This window comes from Equus caballus, chromosome 1, assembly GCF_041296265.1.
Source record: "Equus caballus isolate H_3958 breed thoroughbred chromosome 1, TB-T2T, whole genome shotgun sequence".
In the NCBI taxonomy this organism is placed as follows: Eukaryota; Metazoa; Chordata; class Mammalia; order Perissodactyla; family Equidae; genus Equus; species Equus caballus.
Genome location: NC_091684.1, coordinates 164,150,005 through 164,175,759, shown reverse-complemented (window position 1 = coordinate 164,175,759; position 25,755 = coordinate 164,150,005). Strand labels below are relative to the sequence as shown.

Sequence of the window (25,755 nt, the reverse complement as noted above, 5' to 3'; positions counted from 1 at the left end):
GTCTTCCATGATTTTCTGATTTGTATGCTTTCTATACTATTCTATTTCTTTGAGTACAAGCCTCACAGCGCATAAGCCTAAAGTCCTGGCCTTGCTCAGAGAAGTGGGTATTATTGCCTAGTAGAGCTGGCTGAATGAGGTTTAGGAACTGCTCTCTGATCCCTGTGCTTTTTTGCTGAGAGCTCTCAGGGCCTGGAGAAATAGTTGATAGTCCACTCTTCTCATGTCTTAGTCTTCACTTTGCACTTAAGAACAGTGATTATGCAGCCTTTTGAAAGCACGTTGGGTGGCTTTCTCTGTTTTGAAGCTGACTTCATCAAGGCACTGGACACTTTCAAAATGTTCTAAAGTAGCTGATGTTTTCTTTCAAATTTCTTTCTGAAATCCCCAGAAATTCGGTCCCTATATGAAATTCTTGGTAGTCTATTAGAGCTATTTGCTGTACTATCCTCATAAGTCACACCTTGTTATCAAAGTTACGGTAGCTATTAACTAAGAATTGGACCTCAGGGCAGGATTATAGGGTTTTTCAGAAGGAAGTGTGAAAATTAGGAAGATGGAATTATTTTGTAGAGATGTAGGTGTCAACGTTTATGCCATATTATGGAAAGTATGCTGTGTGATAGGCTGTCACATCCTAACCCTTGGCATTGTGTGGCAAATACAGCTCAAATAACAGAGAAACAAGAAACCTAAACTATCACATAGACAGAACTCCTTGTACACGCCTTGGGGCTCAATGGAATTCAGAAAATAAGGGTGCTCTTTCCAGGTTCCAACCAGGTGTCTAATTGTGAGAAACACTCATCTTTAGAGACAGGACTTTAGTTTCTTCACTCTCCAAGTGTAACGAATACATCAAAAAGTACAGGTCATGGATGATATGGAACAGCACTTTCAAAAAGAGTAAGATCAAATGTCAATGTCAAATATCAATGTAGAAATATTTCATTTCTCTGAAAAACTCACACCACAAACTCCCTTGACTTGCCCTAAATTTACAAAAATTATAATTCTAAAGCAACATCAACAACATCAAGGGCCATTGTATACAAAGTGGCTTGGGTAATCAGTATGTTATAAAATAACGTGCGGGGCAAATAAGTCTCCTATAGTTAACACAGAGTGTATTCATTTTATTGTTTTAGACCACTGAGAGCTTGTGCTAGGAACATAAATGAGAACACGTATGTCGACATATATTATATGGAGCTCCACTATGAGGTTCCTATCAATGTATAATCACACACACATCCCTGTCTGGAGATTACAGCCTTTATTCCAAGTTTTTGGTCTAAAGGGTATCTTTAAATGTACATAGTTCCAATCTTTAGAAGAAAATTAAAGTGAATTCAAGTCTGTATTGTCTATCCTTTCTTTCTGCCTTTCTTTTCAGGTTAGCAGTTTATTTCTGCATTAATCACCCTGACAGAAGCAAGGCAACTCAATTTTCTGCTTCTGTAGGTAGGCACATCACTTTCTGTACAGCACTAGGCATGAAAAGGGCTGCAGCTAAGCTTTGGTTACTGGTGTAATTGAAATGCTATCCACACTATAGGGTGCATTAAAGTCAGATAACGGCAGTTCCTGTGGCCAATTTAAGTAGCTTGACTTCCCTGGGAAAAAAAAAAATTGCCTGACAGATAAGGCAGACAAACTGGCTAATTCTCCAAGCATGTCTCTCATTGTGATCCTAGAAAAATGAGAAAAAAATGAATCACAGAACCACAAAATCAATTGACCCTCGGGTAGCTCATCAGGCAGCGAGGCTGATAAACCTAAAAGCTTTGTTAATGTCTGCCTGCCTGTGTCCCACAGATAGAGCACTTTGTAAATGAACCTGCTTTGATAAATATATTAAGGAAAGCTGTGAATAAAGGCAGAGACTTCTCATTTGTAAATACAACCTCTGCTACATGGAATTAGAATGATAAAATGGAGTTCCATGTAATTAAGTTTGTATAAGGCCTGAAATCCGTGCAAATACTTTCCCTGAATTTTGAAAGAGAACTGTCAGTTCAATTAATCTGAACATCACCCAAGAATGTACCGAACAAAATTAAGCTGCTGATAAAACCTGGGCCAGTATTTTGATAAGTAATTCCTATATCATTTCTTGGCCACTGTGATCATTTTATTTAATCCTCCACCCCTCCTTTTCCTCAGTTACCCTCTAAGCCACATACAAAAGGTGATGGTCCACGCACCAGCACAGGAGTACTCTGTCAAATCGCAAAGGTAAAAATGGAAAAATACAGTTTTTTTTCTGTGTTTAAAAAAAAAATGAGGCAAATAAATTTCTATTAGGAGATGCTAAAAACCCTGCATGCACGTCACCCCTCAAAGCCAAGACCAAAGAAATCTTCTCAGGACTGATAACTCTGTATGAGGCCTGCGCAAAAAAACCCCCCACAGAGTTACAATTTTCAACAGGAATGGCGTGAACAGAATTTGCAGTTTAATTCGAGAATTTTAAAGCATCAGAGATGAGAAAAGTGAGGTGGAGAGGAAGAGCGAGAGAGGAGAAAAGAAAAGAGAGCGAGAACAAGAGAAGAGGAATAAATCTTACAAAAACCATTCACCTATTACCTTTGCCTCTCCCTAGGTACTACTTTCACACCTCAGGGTAGAAACACAGAAGTTATCCTCCTTAATTTCATTTGTTTCAGAAACAAAAGAAGAAAACAATTATTTAGAAATCTCATTTTAGCCATGGGAGAAAGACATTGATTTTCGGGTCACTCACCAGTTGTTTACTTGGAGAATTGTAAGTCCTGTGTCTTGCGCTAACTGTTTCTTCTGCTCTTCGGAAGGGTACGGATGCTAATGAAAAAACAAACGTTTTAAAAGATGTATCAGAAGTTAAGAAAGAGTCACTTACTTCTAAGAATGAAACGACCGTTTGTGATTTCTTTAGCCTACGGCTTGATTTTCCTAATCGCAGCTTTTTTTATCGTGTATGGAGAAAGGTGGGACAAGAATCCAGAAACCTGCATTAGCAGCCCCACTGTTCCTGCCAGCCTTTGGAAGGCCAGCCGTAAAAAGCAAGGTGTTGCAGCTATTCAGTTTCTTAAATCTGTGAAGGAGGTAAAGCGCTTTTGTGATGGCGTCAGAATTTGGGTTATCTACAATCATTTCAGTTACACTAAGGAAACTAGTTTCGGGCCCATTTACTTTGCCTCCTGGAAAACCTATGTGAAGCCCTTATTCTGTGTTATCTTTGTGAGATGGCTCAGTATACTCATTATTTCCTAGTTAATCTGAGGTTATAGACAGTAAAAGTTTGGAAAGTGAGAGTATATAATCACAACTATCCTTGGAAGCCATGGCAACCGATTCAATTACGACAAAGTTTACTGACAGTGTATTTACATTGACTCCTTTAAGGGACAGTGGAAGATTCTTCCATTTTCACTGGTTACGGCTCTGGGTGAACAGGGTCACAGGCAATGGCCACACATCAAAAGGCGTCGATTATGTGCAATGCGTCGTATAGAAATTTTACATTTTACCTTAAAGCATGGCAATAAGAGAAAGAAGCCATACGTTTCAGTGTTTTTAATCACAACTCACCAATGTCTATAATGAACCATCCTCCCATTATCTAAACATTCTCCTCTCTCATTCTAAAATCAAGGATTGCTATTTTAGAATTGTACATTTACTTTAAGAGACACTGTAATGGCGTGCACATAATTATAAAACGTATCTGTTAAATAGGTCCCTGCTCTCAATTCAGGGTTTTCTTAACCAGAAAAGTAAACTTTTATCTAGCATGTCAGTCGTTCATAAACTAGAAAGCCTTTACTAATAAATATTTCCCATCAACATTATGAAAGGGTGATATTAGGAACAACAGAGTATTCCATTCAGAGCATTCTAACCATTCCAATGTTTGAGAGATGGAATGTTTTTCAGTCATCTAAGATTTTATTCTTCAGGTATTTCATCTTCTATAATAGCATACATTATCCAAAATGTGCACAATTGCTGATTAGCAAACCCAAATGCCATTAGGTTAAACAAAATCCCCTATATAGCAAAAGGGGTTAACTAGATTTGTATTAATATAGAAGCCAGGCTTTTAATATTCTGCAAATGTTAACAAAGAAAGATGATAATGTTGAGTTAATATGGGTTAAGCATAAAATGAAAATAAATTTTTCTGATTGCGAGGTGTTGACACTTTTTTGGCTGGGGCCTCCAGCCTGTTCCTGAAAGCTGTGTAATTACAGAAGGCTTTTCCCCTCCTTCCCCCTCCTGCTTCAAGCCTACCCACATTAGTAATGACCCCTCCACTGCTTCAAAAACCACTAATGGTCTTCAGCACGGGCAAGAAAAATGAACAGGATAAATTGGAATCCACAGTCAGTAATTTGCATCCTATGAGGCTGCTCTGGCCACTCACACTCATTCCTGGCCATCAATCGTGGCCTGTCAGGTGCTGCGCTCTGCCACCATGACAAATACTCCTCCTAACACTCTGATTCGTCCAAACAATGTAATTGTCCTCTATTCTCCTTTTGGTAATGGAGATAATGAATGACTGCGCAAACAAGAAGGACTGCTCATCACAGACGCTGGGGTGGCTTCAAACTGGAAAGGGCCTAGGGTACAAAATTTAATTGACTGAAAACACCGGTTGGGGAGAAGATCACCAAAAGATCCCAAATCCTTCTTGTCATGATCTTTCCCTGACAAATTCAAAGGAGGAGCACCCTTTGACTTTCTGTCCCTCTGAGATTTTGAAAGCCTAGGTTTATAGGCAATTGACCCAATGGAAATAAATGCTGCAAATAACAAAAATGAAAACGGAAATCACGACTCATCACAAGAGTGTATGGTTCTGCCTTGGTAACGTCGTCCAGAGTGCCGTTTCTTTAAGCAGTGTTTTCTTTTTGGTGTGTTTACTCTTGCTCACTGTTGCCCAAGACAGTTCTGACAAAATGTCGGTTGTGGGGGGGGGGTGTGTGTGTGAAAAAGAGAGAGACAGAGGCAGAGACACACACGCATGCACACACACATACACAGAGAAGGTTTTGGTGAAACAAAGGTTTAGGATGTTAAGGAAGCAGAAGAGTAGAAAGGTGATGTTAGTGGAGAGCCAATTCCTTCAAGTATGACTATAAATTCTGACTGGATAACAAGAATTCGTTCCAGGGTTTTATTAGAAATTTACTCAAATGACCACAAAATTACATAAACAGTGCATTTAATCTTGGGAATCCCTGAGCTGTACTTTCACTATGAAGGCAGTTGCAAATTCCATCCACAATCATTAAAAAAATTGGGACCTTACCAAAATTCACCTTGCACAGATGGCTTTTTTTTTAATTAATAGGGAAGACCATAATAACTTTAACTTATTTAAATAATGTTCTGTGGTTTTTGAACATTCGTGATTCTATGCCCCTTTTATACATGAAGTGGACTGTTTATCAGAAAGCGTTCTGGCAGTCAGCCACTATATTTCTAAAATTAAAAAAGGGATGGAAAACAATCAGCTTTCAGAGGAATTGGAACCATAGCAATGTGTTTTGGATTAATTTATAAATATATGTATATATTTAAGGCCAAACTGTGGAACTAGAGAATTTCTACTACATGGTCTATCATATGCATTCTTCTTCATTAGAACAGACATCATATTGAAATAATAAACCTGGGAAGCCTTCACTTCTTCTTTGATGTATATTACTAAATGTCTGACTGGCTCAAATTTAAAATAAACTTTGGTCTGTTTGCACTTGAAAACTGGAAGTAGACCACAAGCAATAATTTGTTGTCAGTTTTCATATTCTTGGACTAAAGCTATAGTTTAGTCTGTTCACTGTTGGGGGCCAACGTACTCTGGTCCAGTGGCCCAGGGGTGGCTCAACTAACGCATCATAACATAATATTGAGGATGACGATTCCCTTCATTAACAAAGAACCAGCATAGGTCGAAGTTTTTCACATCTCAAAATAATTCCAAAGCCACTGTTGAATAGAAGAAGTGAATCACAAAGATCCTCTTTGACTATCAACTGACAACTGTTCAGAAAGTTACTAAGACACGTATGGCTCATGACTCAATGTAGATAGAAAATATTTTTTAATTGCCTTTTTTCTAAAGACTCGTTTGAAAGTAAGATATTATCTTTATTCAAGACACAGATCTTAGTTAGGCCTTCTTTTTTTTGCTTCCTTTGGGGGTTAACCTGGTTTATTAAGTACACGGAACTGGATCTACAATATCCTTAGGATACATCAGTGGAAGAGTTTTGGGTGAAACCACTTAATAAGAATCTTCTTTTGTGATGAACCCCTCTCCAATGATGTCTACACTGGAATTGACTTACGGTGAATTTTATTCTCTGTTGAAAAGATATACTGATGTTTGAAAATACTTCTAATGATTCTTATAATCATCTCATGAACTAGAAGTACATGATAAATGAAAAAGGTAGTACCTGCAAGGCTAAAAAATTGGAAATAACCTGTCCACCAACTGGATCTTAGTTAAATAAAATGTGAGGTTCTCATGAAAAGGTTTTCCCCATATATTATTGAGTGAAAAAAAGCAAATTGTAGGACAACATGCATTATCGATTTTTTTAAAATAGATAAATAAATAGATATAAATATACACAAATCTATGCTGTAGAGCAAAAAAAATCTGGAAAAACATACACTGAAAAATGGTTCATGTTGTGTAGGGCATGGGGTGGAGGGTTTTACTTTTTGTTTGTATAATCCTACATTGTCTGCGAGAGTAGTGCTTCAAATAATTTTTTAAAATCCAATATTAATTTTAAAAATATAATTAATGTATTGTAATTGTAGTTAATAAACTCCATAGTTTTAAAAAATCATACTAATTTAACTGTTTTATACAATTAGATATTCTGTTATGTTATGGTAACTCTTTCACTGGATTTTTTTTTTTTTTTTTAAAGATTGGCGCCTGAGCTAACAACTGTTGCCAATCTTCTCTCTTTTTTTTTTTCCTGCTTTATCTCCCCAAACCCCCTGTACATAGTTGTATATCATTAGTTCCAGGTCCTTCTAGTTGTGAGCCTGGATATTTTTAAAAGCAGGACATCTCCAGGACCAGTCCTGCCTCTTAAGTTACCTTCCTATCTTAAGAGCTTGACTCACTTACTGGTCTATAAAGTTTACTAGATGAGCTCGTTGAAGAACAATGTGCAGTTTGTCAAATCACTTCTGTGACGATGTAATACAACCATTAAGAGAAATGATCAAGTAACTTGTTGGGTAGAATCTTAGTTTGAGCAAATACTTGGAAATTGATCGTTTTGATTACCACTTTCTTTTCCTCAATCCTCTCCAAGATGCCAATTCTTTTATAGAGTTAATCCAAGTGACCTTGATTTTGATGATGCCACTCATACATGAAACTCTCTAAGCAATTTCCCAAAGGTGGACAATGAAACTGCATTGGGTAAATGTCACCTATTGCTCCAGAACCATGCTTACTAAACTGGGTTACAAGTAGACGTGCTAAAGACCTAACCCCTGAAGATGTAAGTGCATTTTCCTGGAATATCAAATTTATTCAATGGTCATTAATTTAACACCCTTTTCTTATGTAAACAAATATTCCTATGCTATGATTAGAATGTATACTACGAATGAAATTTGAAGATAAAACAAGAAACTAAAACTCATCACATCCTCATAGTTGGAGGTAATCTCTTTTCCACTAAACTCATATAGCAATTTACTTGGTATTTTATAATTTTTAGCCTTTCATTGTCATGCCTTATTTACATATCTTGTCTTTATTAAGTATAACTTTCTGAGGGTAAAGCCTTGGGTTTTTTAAACTTCGTATTTCTCCCTCATTCTGTCTCAGTGTCTCTAAACATTTGTAGAAAGAATGAAAAAAAATAGACGTAAGTTCTCATTCAAACTTTGTCTGTTGTTCTGTCACTTTGAACAAGACTGCCTGGGACCCAGTCTGTGTGATGGTAAAACGAAGGGATTAACAAAGCTACACACGTGTTATAGAATATCTATAGAGGGGGCTGGCCCCATGGCCTAGTGCTTAAGTTCGCATGCTCCTCTTCTGTGGCCCAGGGTTTCACCAGTTTGGATCCTGGGCCTGGACATGGCACCGCTCATCAAGCCATGCTGAGGCAGCGTCCCACATAACACAACATGAAGGACCTACAACTAGAATATACCACTATGTACTGGGAGGCTTTGGGGAGAAGAAGAAGAAGAAGAAAAAAAAGAAGATTGGCAACAGATGTTAGCTCAGGTGCCAATTTTTAAAATATATATATATATATATATGTATAGAGATCATAATGATAAAGTTTGTGATGGTTAATTCTGAATCTAACTCTCTCTGACACACACACACAAATACACACCCCTCTCAAGTTGTCTGAGCTTCTAATCATTATATTTTGCAATAATAACCCTTTGCTACTCCACTGCCAAGCTAACTTCCAGTTTCTACCTGGAGCAGTTCTACATGAAACATGATGTATCTCTTGCTTTTGTGTCACTGTTTCTAAATCTCTGCATTTTCTGGGTGTCTTATCCTTGCCCCTAGTTCTTGAGATCAGAACCAAAAAATATTAGAGTCAAAAGGGTCTTTTAGACAGAATATGGCCTGGAACCTAATTTGCATAGACGAGGAAACCAAGACTCACAAAGCTTAAGTAACATACGCCAGGTCATAGAAACAGGCAGTGGTAAAAGCCAGGATAACCAACTGCTCTCCTGACGCTAGTGGAGGACTTTCCCATTCTGACATTAAAGTTTCCACTGAAGTACCTTTTCCTCTTTCTTTCAGTTATAATACCCTGATTTTACTTTAGGGATGTACTCGGGGTGGCCAACTGACCCAGGCTTAGCCAATCAACATAGTTAATCATTCTGGCTGCATTGAAGATGGAACCCAAGTTAGGTTAATGGGAGTCAATTGGACTGTCAGTCAAAGGTGTTCTCTTCTCACTGTGGTTACTAAGTCAGCAGAGTGCGTGCCTGGAGTTCTGATGGCCATTGTTGCCACCAAATGAGGACAGGCTGATTGAGAATAAACTCCTGCAGACAAAAGCAGAGCCAATAGACATAAAGAATAGATTCCTGACATCATTTCTGCACTTGGAGCCAGCTTTACCTAAAACCAGACACCCTTTACCTTTAAGTTACTTGAGCCAATAAATTACTAACTACTGACTAATACACATAGCATGATTTAGATTATCTGGAATTTTCTCAGCTTACTCCCTTTCCCCCTCCAGCTAAAAATTGACTGTTTCTTGTTTGAAAAAAAAGAAAAGAAAGGACAGAGGAGGAAGAAGAAGAAGAAAAGGAAGAGAATGAGGAAGAAGAGGAAAGAAAGGAATCATTTTGCTTTAATCTACACCTACAGACTGATCAAACATGGCAAAAATCTTGATTTGAGATTTAAAAAAAAGTTTATCAGAATTGTGATCCCAATAGATTAAAAAATCACCTGACTTGGAAGATAGAGGTTTAAGCATGCAATGTGTATGAAACTGTGAAAATTTTATATCTAAATTAGAAAAGCAAAATGTAAGGTAGAACTTTTACGATGTTTCTTAAAATGACCATACAGATAGTATATTTCACTATGTCCCTTTTGTAAAGTTGAAACTCTTAAGGGAGAGGAATAGAAATTTACTAACCAAAATACTGAGAAACACATAGACTCAAAAACCTTACAAAAACCAAAGGCTGTGATATTGCAAAATGACAAAAAACTGGTGCAATCATTTGGCTAATTTAGGTTATTTGATTTCAGTAAAATTCCCAGCTACTAAAGGAGAGTGTATTTCAAATGTTGTGTGATCACAACGTTCCCCTCTGTTTCCAAGATTCTGGCATGTTCATCATGGCCAGTCCAACCAATGGATCCAGCGGAAAATTCTCCCCAGCCAGAAAAAGTCACTGCCTCCCAAAATTCCACAGTGCTTTCTCTCCCCCTCTCTTGTGTTTTTATTCACTCCATCTTATCTTTTGTGTATATATGCGCACTTGTGTTATATCCCCCTTGGACTGCAAGGCATTTGAGGACAGAGTTCAAGACTTTAACCTTGAACTGCCTACAGCACTTAAGCACAGTGTTTCCTACATAATAGATGCTCAATACATACTTGTTTGTGAACTCATTTCTGAAATTGATGTTATTTTCTATTATAAAAGACTAATGGTGTGACATACATGATGTATAAATACCCAGATAAAAATGGAACGATTCAAACAGTCATTTAACTGTTTTACCGACACAATATTTGGATATTTGAAAACATCTACTGAATTTTTCACTTTTCATCCAGATGTTTGGTGTCATGGAAACCCAGATTTCAGATTCAAATTAGTTAGTTGTTTTTTTTTTTTAATGCCAGATGTATATTTTGGAGGAAGAAAATGTGGCTATTTCAGGAGATGCATTTCCATTTGAGTTTACATGGAAGTAAATAGATTGAATTATAATAATCACATCTTTTAAAATTCAGAAAAGGTTTGAGAGTTTTAATAATAGACAGATCCTAAGAGATTAACATGTTTGGCTGATATTTAGAGCCATGGTAGGAAGGCCTCATTAAAAAGAGCAAAGAGAAAAGCACTCTCTTCTGTAGATAAGCTGAAGGAATACTGAATGAGCCCACTGGATTATCATACAGAGATTTTAAGAACCGTTATTAAATTTATTATTATCAAGATATAGATAAAATAGAAAAATGGAGGAGGAATTTTTTATGAAACCAAAGTTAATGACTGAAAGGAAAAAAGGAAGTGTCTTAGAACTAAGGAGAAACACTTTTTGCATCTGCAAGGAGAAGCATTATATTTACATTTTCTAATGGTACAGAGGGAGTTCATATGGGCAGGAGTGACGAAATTAAGTGATGGTCGGATGCGATCGACACATTCTACTTTACGACTTGCAAAAAGGCATCAAAAATATGTTAGAAAAACACATTAGAAAACATTTGCAGATAAGATTCAGAATTTTAAGCACAATGAGTATAATTATTTTCCTATTGACTGAGACTTTAAAGCTGAGCGCAGTCTTATTTTGAAAATAACAGAAATATATTCCTAAGGCTAGAGAAAGATAATTTTTATTTAACATTTGTTAGGACGCTCCCATGAGCTGCTTGGCCATGCGTGTTATGCTGCCTACGTCGCTAATGGGTAATCTTACCAAATGAGCCAAAGGCCACAAAATAAGGGCTTGACTCATTTAACAATCATTTCACATTTCCACACTATGACTAAATTAATATTTTATGGGGCTACTCAGTTCTATAGCCAGACCACTTTTCCAAAAAATTGAATTTTGTGCTTATTTATTTTATGGATCATTTGTCGAAATAGATTTCAAAACAGGTTTAGGCTGTTTAGATTTTTCAGTAAACTGCAAAAGAAAACTCACAGACTCAGAGTTTTAAAACTAGAAAGGACATTAGCGGTCATCTAATTCAAACTTTCTCATTTATGTCTAAGGAGACCAAGGCAAAGTGGCTTGCCCAAACTTAGTTAGCCTCCTCCTTTTTGAAGATGTCTCTGATTTCCCTAGCAAGAAGAAATTTCACATTCATATAATCACAAACACTTCGAACATCCTATTTCTACCTAGGAACTATGGATACCAGTAGCCAGATTTTATCCTGTAAAGTGCTTAACACTCATATCCTTGATGTTCTAATGTCACTCTATGTTTCCCCATTTGCCACACTGTGCTGGGAATACTTACTTGTCTATTTGTCCTCGTAGACTTGAGACCAGAGACGGGCTGTCTACATTTTACTTCCAGAATCTAGTTCACTGCCTAGCATGAAAGAAGCATCACTAATTGCATGTTGATTTAATCAAGTTTGAGAATGCAAACAAGTGAATTCTTTGCATCCTAAAAATACTATTTTGAAATGAGAGAAAAGGAAGTTGGTGGAGGTGAAAGCTAGATAGCAAATGAGAAGGAAGATTTAAGGAAGGAGACACTCAAAGAGGCAGATAGTACCAACCTCTTATGCACATCAAACATGAAACAGTGAAAATCATCTCTTATTTAAAACAAGAGTAAAACTTTATATATGTGAACTGAGTAGAAATTTGATGGTGACACTAAGAAGCTGTGGAAAAGAAATAATGGCATGGGACTTTTCATTAACGTTTAATTTCTTGTTAAAAAAGCTAAGGGTTGCTTTAAAACAAGGATCTGAAGTACATGGTAGAGTTATATAATGTCTAGACAACTGAGATACTTATATCTAATCTTATGACAACAGTTCTACTTAACAGGTCCAGACACAGTGCCGTATGAGACTAAGTTAGAAGGAAATGAGGTCTAGTGATTACTCCATTATAGCATTTCTTAAATAACGTGAAAGAAAGCGTGGATTGAAAAATGTGGGGTAAATATTAAGGAATTATTAAGCAAGTTTATAAGCTACATTAAACAATTCCAGTATGTTTAGCTCCACTTTATTTGCATAGACCATACTATAAATAATTTTGTCTGATTTATCTTAAGAATGCACTGAAAGTTCAATTTGGCAAGAGAAAACTAACATGGATTTAAAGAGGAAGGAGTTGTTTAAAGAAACTTAGGGTTATCTTTTTTTCAAAAAGGTTATTATCTCTAGCGTAAGCAATGGAAACGTTGTGGATATTATCTTCTTTGGTCATCTCACAGTACAGGATAAGAGAATGGGGTTAATGATAAGTTAAAAAGTCATAAAAATAAGAAGGAAGTAGCTGTAAACTAATGACTTCTTGTGATGGACAGTAGTGGTTAAAAAGAGAACCTTAATAGTGGCCGACCATTTCTTACACTGTATTAGAGAGAAGGTTTCAATCAGGGTGGCTGTGATGAAACGGAACTCCTCAATAAGAGCTAATTCTTTCATTTTCAAGGTGACCAAGATAAAAACTCTAAGGTGCAAAACACTAGCATCAGGAACTTGGTTCAGAGGTTCTGAACTGGCTTCTCTTTTGAACATACAGAGCTTCCTTTTGCATATAAACGAGCATTGGATACAACTATATACTTAGATGTATACTCTGAAAGAAGGGGGTGGACTAAAAAAACTTGACTTATTTCCTGGTTTATTATAGTCTCATATTCTTGAGAAGTTTTGGAATTTATTTGATTTTTAAAATACGGGAGAAATATCATTACCAATCTGTCATCAAAATACATAAAAAGTAAGACAAGGACATTACCTAAGTGTTTACCTTACTTATGCACTGCACTAGTAAACCAGGCAACCAATTGATACCATAATAAGAAAACTCTTAACTGGGCCATCAAAAAAGGTCAGTTAGCAGTATTTATTTTGGAATTCCCCATAGTTTTATCTTATCAATTTGCTTTTCCTTCCCTTTTTTGGAGCAGCCTGTTTAGTGAAAGTTAACTAAATCAAGATGGAGCCAGAACAAGGTACTGCCACAACATTTATCTTTGTGCATATACTGGCTCCGGCACTATTTTACCTAAGCTTTAGAACACATAAATACTTTAAATATAGAGTGTTTCTAAGCAGATTAAAAAATCGCTTTGTGAGTTTCCAATTTGTATTTAGAGCAAATCAACTCATCAGTAAGTAGGACACCTTCTTTTCAACATACCTATGAATATATTTCTTGTGGTAGTTAAGTATCTAAGATCATAAATTATCTAATCCATGTCATAACCAAACAAAATGAAAAAAATATATTTGTATATAAAAATGTATGGCTTCATGACTCCAGCTATCAATTGACTAAACAGTCACTTATTCAAGGTAAAAGTGATTAAACATTGAAATATCAAATCATTTGATAGTATTTAACCTTTTACCACCGTAATTAAATGCTATGCTGAGTAAATCCAAATAAACTAGAAATTTATGGACTAAAAGAAAATATAGACACAAACATTAAAAGTTTTCATGGCAAAACAATAAGTATATATGCTAATATATGTTTATAACTTATTTAAATATTGGTACATGGCTGTATTCTTCCTAATTTGAACAGCAAATCGGAAAATATTGAGAAAGGCTCCTCTTAGCTTGGGTGGGCAAGTTGACTTTGGCAGAAAGTCTTCTCTAATTACCTTTCTACCATGTTGGCATCTGCTTATCAACTTGAGTGAAAAAAGAGGAATAAGGAGGAACACATTAAAAATACAAATATGTGAAATTACTGCACTGGCCATATTTTTTCAAACTGTTAGCTGGTAAGATTTTGTAGAATCAACAGCTACCTCTTATTCCTCCTGATTTGTATATTAGAAATTGCTGCTATATCTTTACATTCTTAGAAACAAACGATTCGATTTTTGCGTGAAAATATTTCTTACAAGGATTTAAGAAGCCCTGAAAATGATTGTCTCCACAAAAATTAGACTTTAAAGCATAAACTTTTAATGTAGCTGAATTCAATTCTTATGAACCAGTACGGCCACACATGTTCTGACTAGCTGAGCATCCACGCTAATTGTTGGTGCCTGTTAGATAGTTTGGATGTTACCCATGGCTCTTCTGCATTATAGGCAGAGCTCTCCAACATTTCTGATACCTGCCTGGTATGCTGTCTCTTTGGCAGATGAACTTAAGTTTGGTCCACTTTCCACTATAATACAAAGAGCATCGATATTTCAGAGCAAGGCGAGTTGACCAGTTGACCATAAGAGAACAGTAAGTTTTTCATTTGGAACAAAGTAGTTTGAAGTCAAGTCTGAAGGTGCCTTGACGACTTGTGTGTTACTGACTGAATCATATATTATTTAAATATTTAAATAATTTCAATACTCTTAATTGAGTAATTGGAAATATACCCTGATGCAACATAAGCTGAGTGGGTTTAGTTCTCTAAGAAGTGAGCAAAACACTTAAGGATTGCCACATGGCAAGAAATAAGCCACAAATGGCCTTTAGATTCTATCAGAAAATCATTAAGTAAACCCAAGGTATTATTCTTATGTATATACCATGAAAGTATTGATTAGGCATTATCTAAATAAGAACATTCTCTTAGAGAGGTAAGAGAGGGCAGTTTTTATTGAGGTAAATAGGAAGAGCCGAAAATTATCTCAAAGAGGTCAAAGGTATAAATAAAAATCACCATCCAACTCACAACTCTGATTCCCCATATAAGATCATGTCTTGGATTTGATCCAGATACTGGAGGATATTGGAGGAAACTAGACTGATAAACTCTCCTCCTTTGGACAGTCCCAGCTGACAATCAGTATCCATTTTTTTTTTAAAGATTTTATTTTTTTTCCTTTTTCTCCCCAAAGCCCCCCAGTACATAGCTGTATATTCTTCGTTGTGGGTCCTTCTAGTTGTGGCATGTGGGACGCTGCCTCAGCATGGTTTGATGAGCAGTGCCATGTCCGTGCCCAGGATTCAAACCAATGAAACACTGAGCCGCCTGCAGCGGAGGGTGCGAACTTAACTACTCGGCCACGGGGCCAGCCCCCAATCAGTATCCATTTAATGTCAAGTCTGACCTGGCAGAAACTAGAGGAAAGACTTTTTCAATTTGAGTATTTGAATATTTAAAATTTTCACAGAGTGTGTAATACAAGAAGGAAATTCAGAAGGAAATGTATAAACCACTACTTTATAAGGTCTTCGTCTTTTTTCTAACCTAACGAGCCAATTTTGAAGTGGCCTGGGAATATACTGTTAAAAGGAATGAATAAACCTATGTGCATTTTTATCACAGTGATATTTGTACAATTCTAGAAACATTAATGGATAGCTGCCAGGTCCTGGGCTAGATATTCAACAAGCCAGGTGTCCAGGGCGGTGAAGAAACAGTGATTAAGACTGGCATTTTGGCATTTGATTGGCGATGCTCTCTTTTCTCTTTCTTAAGCTCCTGAACACATTCTCCCTTTTCATTTTAAGTGATTGAAATGCTTAAGATGTTATAGAACCTACAGCCACTCTCTGGAGGCATTACTTTCTTTAACTCCCTGGACATTTGGGAATAAAATTCATACTAAGTATAAATATTGTAAGTTGACTTACCAAGGGAGCTTGCTATTTGCTAAAGTGAGCTGTTTCATAAGATAAAGAATGTTCTTGCAAAGCAATTAATACCCTCAGTGGACTAATGCTCTTCTAATTTTTTTATGAACAAATTTAGATGTTTACAAGAAATGCCAAATGCGACATTCTGATGGATTTATTAACAAGCACTTGGCTTTTCACATCTGTGTTTTGTTCACTCCTATATGCCCAGCTTCTAGAAAAGTGCTTGGGAGAACAGTACAAGCTCAATAAATATTTGGTAAAGGAATAAATGAATGAATATTTTTCAATGCTTAACCTGAGCCTAAAGTATAGAGCATCTCATTGTAAGTGCATAAGGGAAGTAGGAGAAATAGCAGTGTTTAGGCTCTTACATTTCTCACATTAGTACTTAGAACCACCTAGTTGGGAGGAGGCTAATAGCAAGGGGATGGGAAGTTTTTGCATCTTACAGATTTAAAAGCATACTCCCTATCAATTTATTTACACTATTGAAAATCTGAGTTGTTCTTTTCCACAAGGAATTATATATTTCTAGCCCCATATTGACTAAGATCTAGGGGGGGAAAGCCTGTAGAAAGCCCCACATAACTTTTAACAATAGTCTAGGCAGAAGTATACGACTGTCACAGTTAGGCAGTAACACTTTCCATGATTTAATGCCCTCGTGGGTAAACATTTGAATTTAAAGTGTAGATACATTTCGGAAACACTCAACTGACTCAGGAAACACATGTGCGATGGTGCCATCAGGTCAGACTTCAGGTGGAGCTCTGGGAAATTTTTTGGAAAATACTGGCAGAAATAGGTTGGAAGGAGAGAGACAGAGCACATCAATCCATTAGCAATTGCATTTATAGCTCTTTCCATTTGTCATTTTTAAAGCATTTTTCTAATATTAGCTGCTCAAGTTCTAAGTGCACATGGTTCATATCCATTGTCTCATCTCACCTGACAAAGGGAAAGAACCAAATGTAGGCAGCCTAAGTGCTTACCCCTTGTTTGTGATCAAGGAAGAATTAAATGAGAAGACTTAAGCCTCAACTTCTCCATTTCTTTCCCTCTATTGAAAATCTTTCCCTCTATTGAAAATAATTTTTTGCCTTTTAACAAAATCATTATTTTTATTCTTCACATAGATTAGAGAGAAGTCTTAGAATCTGAAAACACTGCTGAAGTTACTTGTTATAACGTAATCCATTACACTGAAGATTTGATTTTACCAACTCGAGGTAAGAAGGCCAATTTATAGAAAGAAGTAATCATGTGATGTTGGCAAGATTTGATTAATTATATGAGGTCACAGTTGCCATCAAAACCACGCAACACAGTGGATTTCTAAGGTACTCATTTCAGTTTTACCTAAGCAAAATAATTTTATAGTTTAACTAAACTCATCTCTCTCTGTCTCTCTAGAATTAAGTGACATTATAATGCCTGCTCATGGCCAGGACAAATAAGTGGCCTATATAATTTAACAAAATTACCGGAAGAAATTAATAACCATAATTTTACGATGAGTATGAGAGTCCTAAGTAGTTACACCATTAGGTCAGTTATTTGAAAGTTAAAATTTTAAAAAACTATGAGCTTTCCATTAGAACATAAGCTTCTTGAGGGTAGGGAACTTGAAAGAAACAATTGGAAAAATTTCATTGAGTGAACTTTGTCCTTACCCAGGCTACACTTGCATTTGCACAAGAGAGTTGGGAATCTGGAAGCTTCTAGTGGCTAATGTCTGCAACACACTGTGATAATGACCAAGAGACTAACTAGTCATTCAAGTGAAAAAAAGGTTTGGTAAGTCCAAGAAAAAAGGAGTTCACAGTTATTCATGCAGTGAAAGTTAAAAAAATTTTAAAAATAAGGAAATTCAGGCATATCTCATGAGGAAAAGAAAAAACTAAAAAATTTAAGAGACAAAGCCAGTCTATACAAATTAGAATAATATATGCACAAATCCCTGGAGAAACTCTATTATATCACAATTAATGCAGAGGCTGCAATCAAGCCAGGCTAATTTCAATAGATTCCAAGTTTTGAAAGGTTCCTAGACTATCCAAGTGGGAATTTGGCCAGGACGCTGGGGTTAATAATTCATTTCGAGAGAGGCTAATTCTTTGGGAAGCAGCCCACTCTGCAGGAGGAAACATTTGGCCCATGTGAGCAAATCTGCTCTTCAAGATCACCCTCGATTAGCTCCACAAGACACTTGTTTTGGGGGCAGGTGGGGAGTTCGTTTACTTTCTCACACGTATAGGAATATTGATCATGGTTTCCATAAGTATATATTAATGTCAGAGAAATGCTTCAAGCATATTCATTGAATGTTTAGATTCTTAAAGAAAATTTTTTACACCAACTTTTAATTGCCATGATCTGAGTACAGGATCATCAGGAGAGTATTTTGGCAAAATATACGGGCTCTGGAATCGGATAGTGCTGGCTTTTAATCTTGGCTCCACGGATTAGTAACTGAAACTTTGAAGGGGCTACCAAATCACCCCAGGATGCAGGTTCTTCACTCATAAAATAGGAAAATTAATAGTGTCTACCTCGTAGGGGGTCTTATGAGGCTTAAATAAGTCACTTATTAATTAGACTATAGTTATTGAGTGCCAGGAACTATTACAGGCACTGGAAATACAGCAGTGAACAGAAGAGACAAATTCTTGACCTCACGGAACTTATATTCCGATAGGAGATAAAGACAATAAACAAAAAATATATTATCTTCCTGGTGGTGATAAGTTGTATGAAGAACTTCATTAATGTCACTTCTATACTGAGGTGGAAAGTGACTGGGGATGCTGATCTTTTATAAAGGCTGACCAGGAAGAGCATTTTGAGAAGGTGACTTTTTTTCCTCAAATTGACTCCTTTTTTTTTTTTCAGGGAAAGATTCAACCTGAGCTAACATTTATTGCCAGTCTTCCTCTTTTTTTTTTTCCCCTCCCCAAAGCCCCAGAACATGGTTGTATATCCTAGTTGTAAATCCTTCCAGTTCTTCAACATGAGCCACCACCACAGCATGGCTACTGACAGATGGGAGGTGTGGTTCTGTGACTGGGAAATGCACCCGGGCCACCAAAGCAGAGAGAGCACTGAACTTTAACCACTGGCCCATCAGGGCTGGCTTGAGAAGGTGACACTTGAACAGAGACTTGAGTGAAGTCAAAGCCAGCTAGGAGGCAGGAAGAGCAAGGAGACCAGAGTCCTAGAGCAGAGTGAGAGAGGCTGAGCTGAAAGATGGGGCTGGAGAAGCAGCCAGTGCCAGACCATCCCAGGTCTTGCAGGTTGTCTTAAAGGATTGAAGTACTAACATGGTGTATGGCACATAATAACAAATAGTAGCTATTTATTTATTTATATTGGGTAAATATAATCACAGTTCAGAATTCTTCATCATTTCCATTGCTCTGCCACATAGTTGGAGCTTTCTTCACCAATCCTGTCCTACTAACATAACTGATTCCTAACTGATACCTTAACAAATTTTAAATGCTCATGAATATCACCAGTGTTTCTATATACAAATGTTTTCCATGATACGTGGTTATACAGCATCTTATTTGTCTGTTAATGGGTCTTGAAAGTGATGAGTTCTTTAAAATAATTTTGGTTGAATAAGATGAGAGAGGGTACAAAAAGAATCTTCAACTGGGGCATGAGTAGTAGGGAGATCAATTAATTAGTACAGGATCCTTTGTGTTTTCCCCAGGAACACCAGAATTTGGGTGTTACTTCACACTTTGCTGATTAAGAAAATCTTTCATTGGTCTCCATGTCTCTAAATCCGACTAAAATTCAGCCCCAGTGATTGCCACCAGCACCCACACAAGACACTGCATGAATCATTCAGACCCTTCCCAAAACTTGCATGGCACAAGGTCACCAAGAAAACAGATACTTGGCCTGCATTTGAAGGCCTTTCACAATCTGGCCCCAACCTGTCTTTCCAAACTTTAACCTATTACTCTACAACACATATGCAAAATCCTAACCAAACCACACTGGCTTCTTTGTCCATTTTCCTCCTATATCATTGCCATCAAAACACTTGGCATCTTGTAGATATTTCAAATGCTCACCATGATTTTGGGTTCTCCTCTCATTTTTACACACATGGAAGCCTATGTTTCCCAGCCCCTCTGTGCCTCTCTTCCCCATGAATTGGGCAGGACCATGTGACTAGTTCTAAACAAATGACTGTGATTGAGGGCACATGTGCTATTTGAGGCTGAAGAATTCACTTGCTGATGTGAACTCCCCAGGTCCTCCCTCTTGCTGCTGCAATCATGGGGGTACTTGTTGAGACGGAGGTGCCACAAGATGGAAGGATCATACATGCTAAGCTTGCATATGGAGGACAGCTGCCTCCGAGAGTAGCATGAACTTGTCACTGACTTGATGTGCCCAAGAAACGAATTCTTTTTACGTTAAGCTACTGTGATTTTGGTGCTATTTGTAGATGCAGCATATCATAGCCTATTCTGATTGATATACCACCCTTCAAGATCTTCTTTGATCACGACTTTGAAGTGATTTTTTCTCTCTTTTCCCAAAAAATATAGGGAGAAATTTTTATTTTTTTAGATGCTGGTATATAATTGCTTTGTAGGAAGAATCAGCTCTATTGAAAAGGATCTTTGAGAAGTTAGGGGGCTGGAAAATGGGAGTTGAAATAAATCTCCCAGGCCTGGCGTCTGGTGGCAGCCAAGTTTCTTGTCAGAGCTGTGAGCAACTCTGCCTAATAAAGGGCTGACAAGCTGCGTGAGAGCTGCCTGGAAGAGAGGGAGAGACAAGTCAAGTGAAGAGGAAATACTTGGGGATGAGATGGATAGAGAGGGAATTTTCTAAGTGACAGGTGTGCTATGTGATGTGACACCTGCCCATGATACTCCAAATCTTTAGTAAAACTAGAGAATTCCAAAAATCCTTATATGGTTGAATTTCTTGAGAAAGCTGATGAAGCGGCTGAAGCTTGCATTGAGGTTGTGTGGGTTTAAAACAGGTTCACTTGTGTGGTCAAAGGGATCAGCTGGTATCTGCTGGTCACACTTCATTCATATTACTCAAGCAGGACAGTTCATATATACAGCCTTGCATTACAAATACTGGGGGGCCTTTACTCCCCAGCAAGAGAGTAAGGTGCTCAACAAAAGGAGCCGTATTCACTTGTCTCTTTATTCTGGACGTGCTTAAGTCAGGACTTTATAGTGGAGGATTCCAGTAAAATGTCTCAGCTGAATAGATGACTGCTACAGATCAAAACCAGTCCTCTTCATTTTGTTTTCTCATACTGAAATGTAAACTGGCCATAACTAACTCTTTAAGTTTAATTTTAATTTTTTGCTAGAGGCATTTTAAGAATATTCTACGATATTTCGGTCCTTTTAATTTGTAAGTGGTAGCAAATACTTTAAGTCCTCATCGGTGCAACCTTACTAATTAGAAATTGTCGCATTTCTTCTCTTAGTCTGCACTCTTTACTGCATTTAATTATCTGAATTTTCTCAGTATGAAGAGAAAGAGCTTCCACAAAGGGTGAGAACTGGGAGGAAGTGTAGATAAAAATGAATTTCACTATCTCACTTCCAGTTTATCTTCCCTGTCATCAACATTAAAGTCCTGTTTTTGTCTCTTCAGAAAACCACATGACATTTGAGAATCTTCTCCTCTACTGCACAAATTTCAGAACCATCTGGAACACCTTCCTTCCTTCCTTCTCTCCACCTCCCTGATCGTCCATCCTTTTCTTCAAATATAAAAGTGTTTTTTCCTTATTTGGCTTGCTCTTCCTATGTTTCTGAGCTCTTACATTTTCTCTTAATTCTTTGGTTATTTGCAGGTTTCGTTTATATGAAGACAAACTTACATATACACAGAATAGTTTGAAATAAATAATACTTTTGAGATAAATCCTCTGTGGTATACGTTAAAAATTAAGAATCAATTTTCCTGACTTCTGATTTCAAATATTAATGAGAAGTTTAAAAAGGTGAAGATAATCAAACCAGTACACACCAGCAATGAGGAAGAGTGAATACAACAGGTTTATAGCTATTTTCAAATTAGCATGTTTGTGCTCTCGGTCAGGAAGACTGTGACTGCCCAAGAATTAGTAAATTAAACTCACACCTATAATCTTTGAAGATTTCCTCATAATGAAAAAAATGTAAACTTCAGCTTCTTACGATATAATACTTGAGAAGAATATTTATCTTTGGGGGCCTATTTTTGCACACAAAAAAGTATAGATAAAATAAAATGATACATGACCCTCTTCAAATATTTCTTGTCATAGCTGATGAATTTTAGATTACTGACACAGACTCTACATTAATAACCTACATATATGCCCAGTGAGGTTTATGAAGAATGGGCTCCTGGTTAAAATCCTTAAATATAGTATAGTTTCTTTTTAAAGTGCAAACAGTTAAGTGTATTTTCTTCTCTCTTCCTCTTGCTTTCTCTCTCTCTCTCTCTCTCTCTCACACACACACACACACACATTCTCACCGCAGTAAATTAGAGATGCTCAGAATTTGACGAATCTGGATTTCAACCTTGTTTTTTTTGCTATACAAATTAGTGGAAGTGTCCACATTACTGTCCCCAACATCGCACAAGGAAAGTGATTCCTCGCCCAGGCAAGAGGCTTCTGACACTTGTCTTTATTGCCCCATCATAAATTCATAAAGGGATGTCTGCTGTCACCAGTTGGCAAGTTCAGTGCATAAACATCAACACCAATTTAATGACTTGTGTACACATCGTAAACTAGAGAATCTTTATACAAAGAAATCAGATAAATCAAACATGAGCTGAGGCTTAGGGGAAGGCAATTAAAGCCTTAAGTTAAGGTGGCTGTGGGAGGGCACTGTAGCCCATTAGAGCAGATAATAGAAAATGTGTTAACGCAACTACAGTATGTGTAATTAAATTAATTAGTAATATTAAATACGTTTAAGGCAACATCTCATCAACAGATAAATAGATAAGCAACATTTAAAAGTTTTAATTTTCCCATTTTATGTGTTCAAAGGATGGGCAAAGAACCCCTCAAACTTCCTAAGAAGTTGATAAAAATAAAATAGGGAGGAGATGTAAAGTTGATTTCCTTGCCTCCGGCTAGCAATGGAGAAAAGGAATAGTCAGAACATAAAAACCTGTTTGACCATATTTCATCGCTTACAGCATATTGAAATGTTTTGGTGCCAACCCATTTTATTCTAATACCTGGAAGGCTGGTATAAAGTACCTTTAAGGTACATTGTTTTCTGAGCAAGTATTTGCAGTCAGTCCCTAAGAAATGCTTAAGTGTCACCTGGTAATACAAATTGAAAAATTATATTAAAAACCTCCGAGGAGATTTGTGCTGAACAAAAAGATCGCCTATATGAATATATAGATTGCCTATATGCCAGGGTTCCTTATCAGCTGAAAGCTGGAAGCTAAGTTTGGCCTTAAGAAACTGGCTTGGAACTTCAGAAGCTCTGGGGCCAAATTCAGCCCTGTATTACTCGCACGCATTATTAGGCAGAAAAACATAGGGCTGTTCCAGTGATAACAAGACTTCCATTTATTCATCTCAAAAGCAATAAGATCCTAGAATGGAGCCTCCATAACACGAAATGCTTTTAAGCTCTCCCTGAGGGGAACAGAATATATACAATTTATGTAAAAAGAAGAAATACGAAAGTTAAGTATTCTAGTTAAGGATCAGAAATCAATATATATATTTTTAACAGCCTAAGCAACAAGCATTACTCTTAATATAAATACTTTGGAGACTTTACCTTCTCCATAAAGGAGGATTTTCACATAATTGGGGTTGAAAGTGGCAGAATATGCTCTCCCAACTTAGTTTCTATTGCTGAAAAATGAAAAAGAATATATTTGGACAGCATTTCACTAATTCTGTCATCCTTGGTTAAACTTCTTTACTAAGGTCCTCCTCAGGGTGGAGCGACAGGTAACTAAATTTTAACACATCTCAGTGGAATAGGATAAAGACGTTACAATATCAATAGAAAGACTCTGCAGAAACAGGAAAAAATCTGAACATAAAAATAACTGTATTGAGATAATAAGAATATGGCTTTTCTTCAGGTGGCAAAAATTTTTCATGATGTTCTAATAGGTCATCAGTACAAAGTTTTTAAAGAAATACTTGTGTTCATTACAGTAGCACAAAAAAATTATGATAATATATAGCAGGTAGACAATGGACCTTAAGAAATAAAGTATAATTAAAGGACTGATTACAAAAAAAAGTTAAACCCCAACTAGTTTCTGAGCATTAACTTTGGCCCTCCTCCAATCTGTTTTCCATACTGGAGTCAGAATGGTCACTGCAAACGAATGATCTGGTCTTGTCACTGTACTGCTTGACATGCTTCAGTGGCTTTCCATTGCTTTCAGGCTAAAGATCAAAATGTTGATCATGGCCTTCAAGGCACCAGATGATTTGGCAGAAGCCTCCAGAGCCATGTTGCTCTATTGTCCAGTTGCTCTCTCCCATCCCTCCACACTGCCCTTTCATTTCCACAACTCTACCATGCTTCTTTCTGCCACAGAGCCTTTGCACATGCTGTTTCTGGCTTCTTCCCTTGTGCCCTATGCCTCACCCCTCCAACACCCACATCTTCTTGCTTCAGATCTGAAATTAACTGATGTTCACCTTTCTGATCAGGTCAATTCCCTCTTAATATACACTCTCAAAGCTCCCTAGGTTTCTCCTTCTGGCACTTACCCGAGCTGTCCTTTTACCAGTCTATAAGTACCACAAGGGCAGCAGCTGCATCTATCCTTTTTGTCCACCACTGTATCTTCAGTGCCTAGCCCAGAGAGTAGTTCACAAAGGAAGAACTTGAAAAATATCTGTAGAATGAATCAGTGAGTGAATGAGTGTCAAGGTGGAAATAAGGTTCTTAAAAAGTCCACAAAAGCAACCTCAGTCACTTCCGAGCAGCTCGAAATTAAGTAATAATCGAGAGGCTACATCAATACAGGCACAGCTCAACTGATAGGACTGAAAGATTCAACTGTGGTTGATGAGGTCCAGCTGAGGAAGCAAGGAAGGATCATCAAATGGCCCGTCTGCTACTCACAGGATCCTTCAAACATGACACAGGAACACATCTGCCAGAGCTTTTGCTTGTGCATGGCTGTCTTCCTTCACCAAGCTGACTCATAAGTCAAACCTCTTGGAACGATGAGTTATCCACTTACTGGGTTCTTAAACATAAAAGCGTATTAATTGTTCTCCCCATTTGGATTAAGTAACCAAATTGTGGTCATCCGCAAAGAACCTGTAATTTCTCTCTCCGTCTGTATGTGCTTTTGTGACAATAACTATTTTTAAAAATTCATTTATTAATCCTGCGCCTTTTAAAAGTTTTTCTTCTTCCTGTCCTTTCCTTCTTTCAATGATGTGCTGCCATATGGTCCTAAGGAGCCTTAGGGACATTACTCACCACTACCATTTCTCCTGGTTTCCAAACGACCTTAGTTTTACTCGGGTTTAAGATTCATGAGTCTAACAAATTCTGTTTTTTTCTAAAGCAGAATTTAGAGGACTCTGTTGTAGATGATTCATTGAGCCACTTTTTTTCTGTGGATCAAAAACAAGGAAGAATTCCCTGACGCCTCATTTTGAAACCAATTTCCACTATCTACAAATCTGTTGAAACTGCTCCTATTGCTTAGCACCAAGAAAAGATTTCTTTGCAGG

The 25,755-nt window shown here is 37.1% G+C and overlaps 1 protein-coding gene across 20 annotated transcripts in view; it reads right to left on the bottom strand.

The window, feature by feature from the left end:
• MEIS2 (Meis homeobox 2) overlaps positions 1–25,755 on the bottom strand; it is a 202,042-nt gene that overhangs the window by 56,292 nt on the left and 119,995 nt on the right. For all 20 annotated transcript variants that reach the window (XM_005603161.4, XM_070272288.1, XM_070272299.1 and 17 more), the window contains exon 9: positions 2,747–2,823. In XM_005603161.4, coding sequence (XP_005603218.2) covers positions 2,747–2,823 — 77 coding nt within the window. The remainder of the gene's footprint in view (positions 1–2,746; positions 2,824–25,755) is intronic.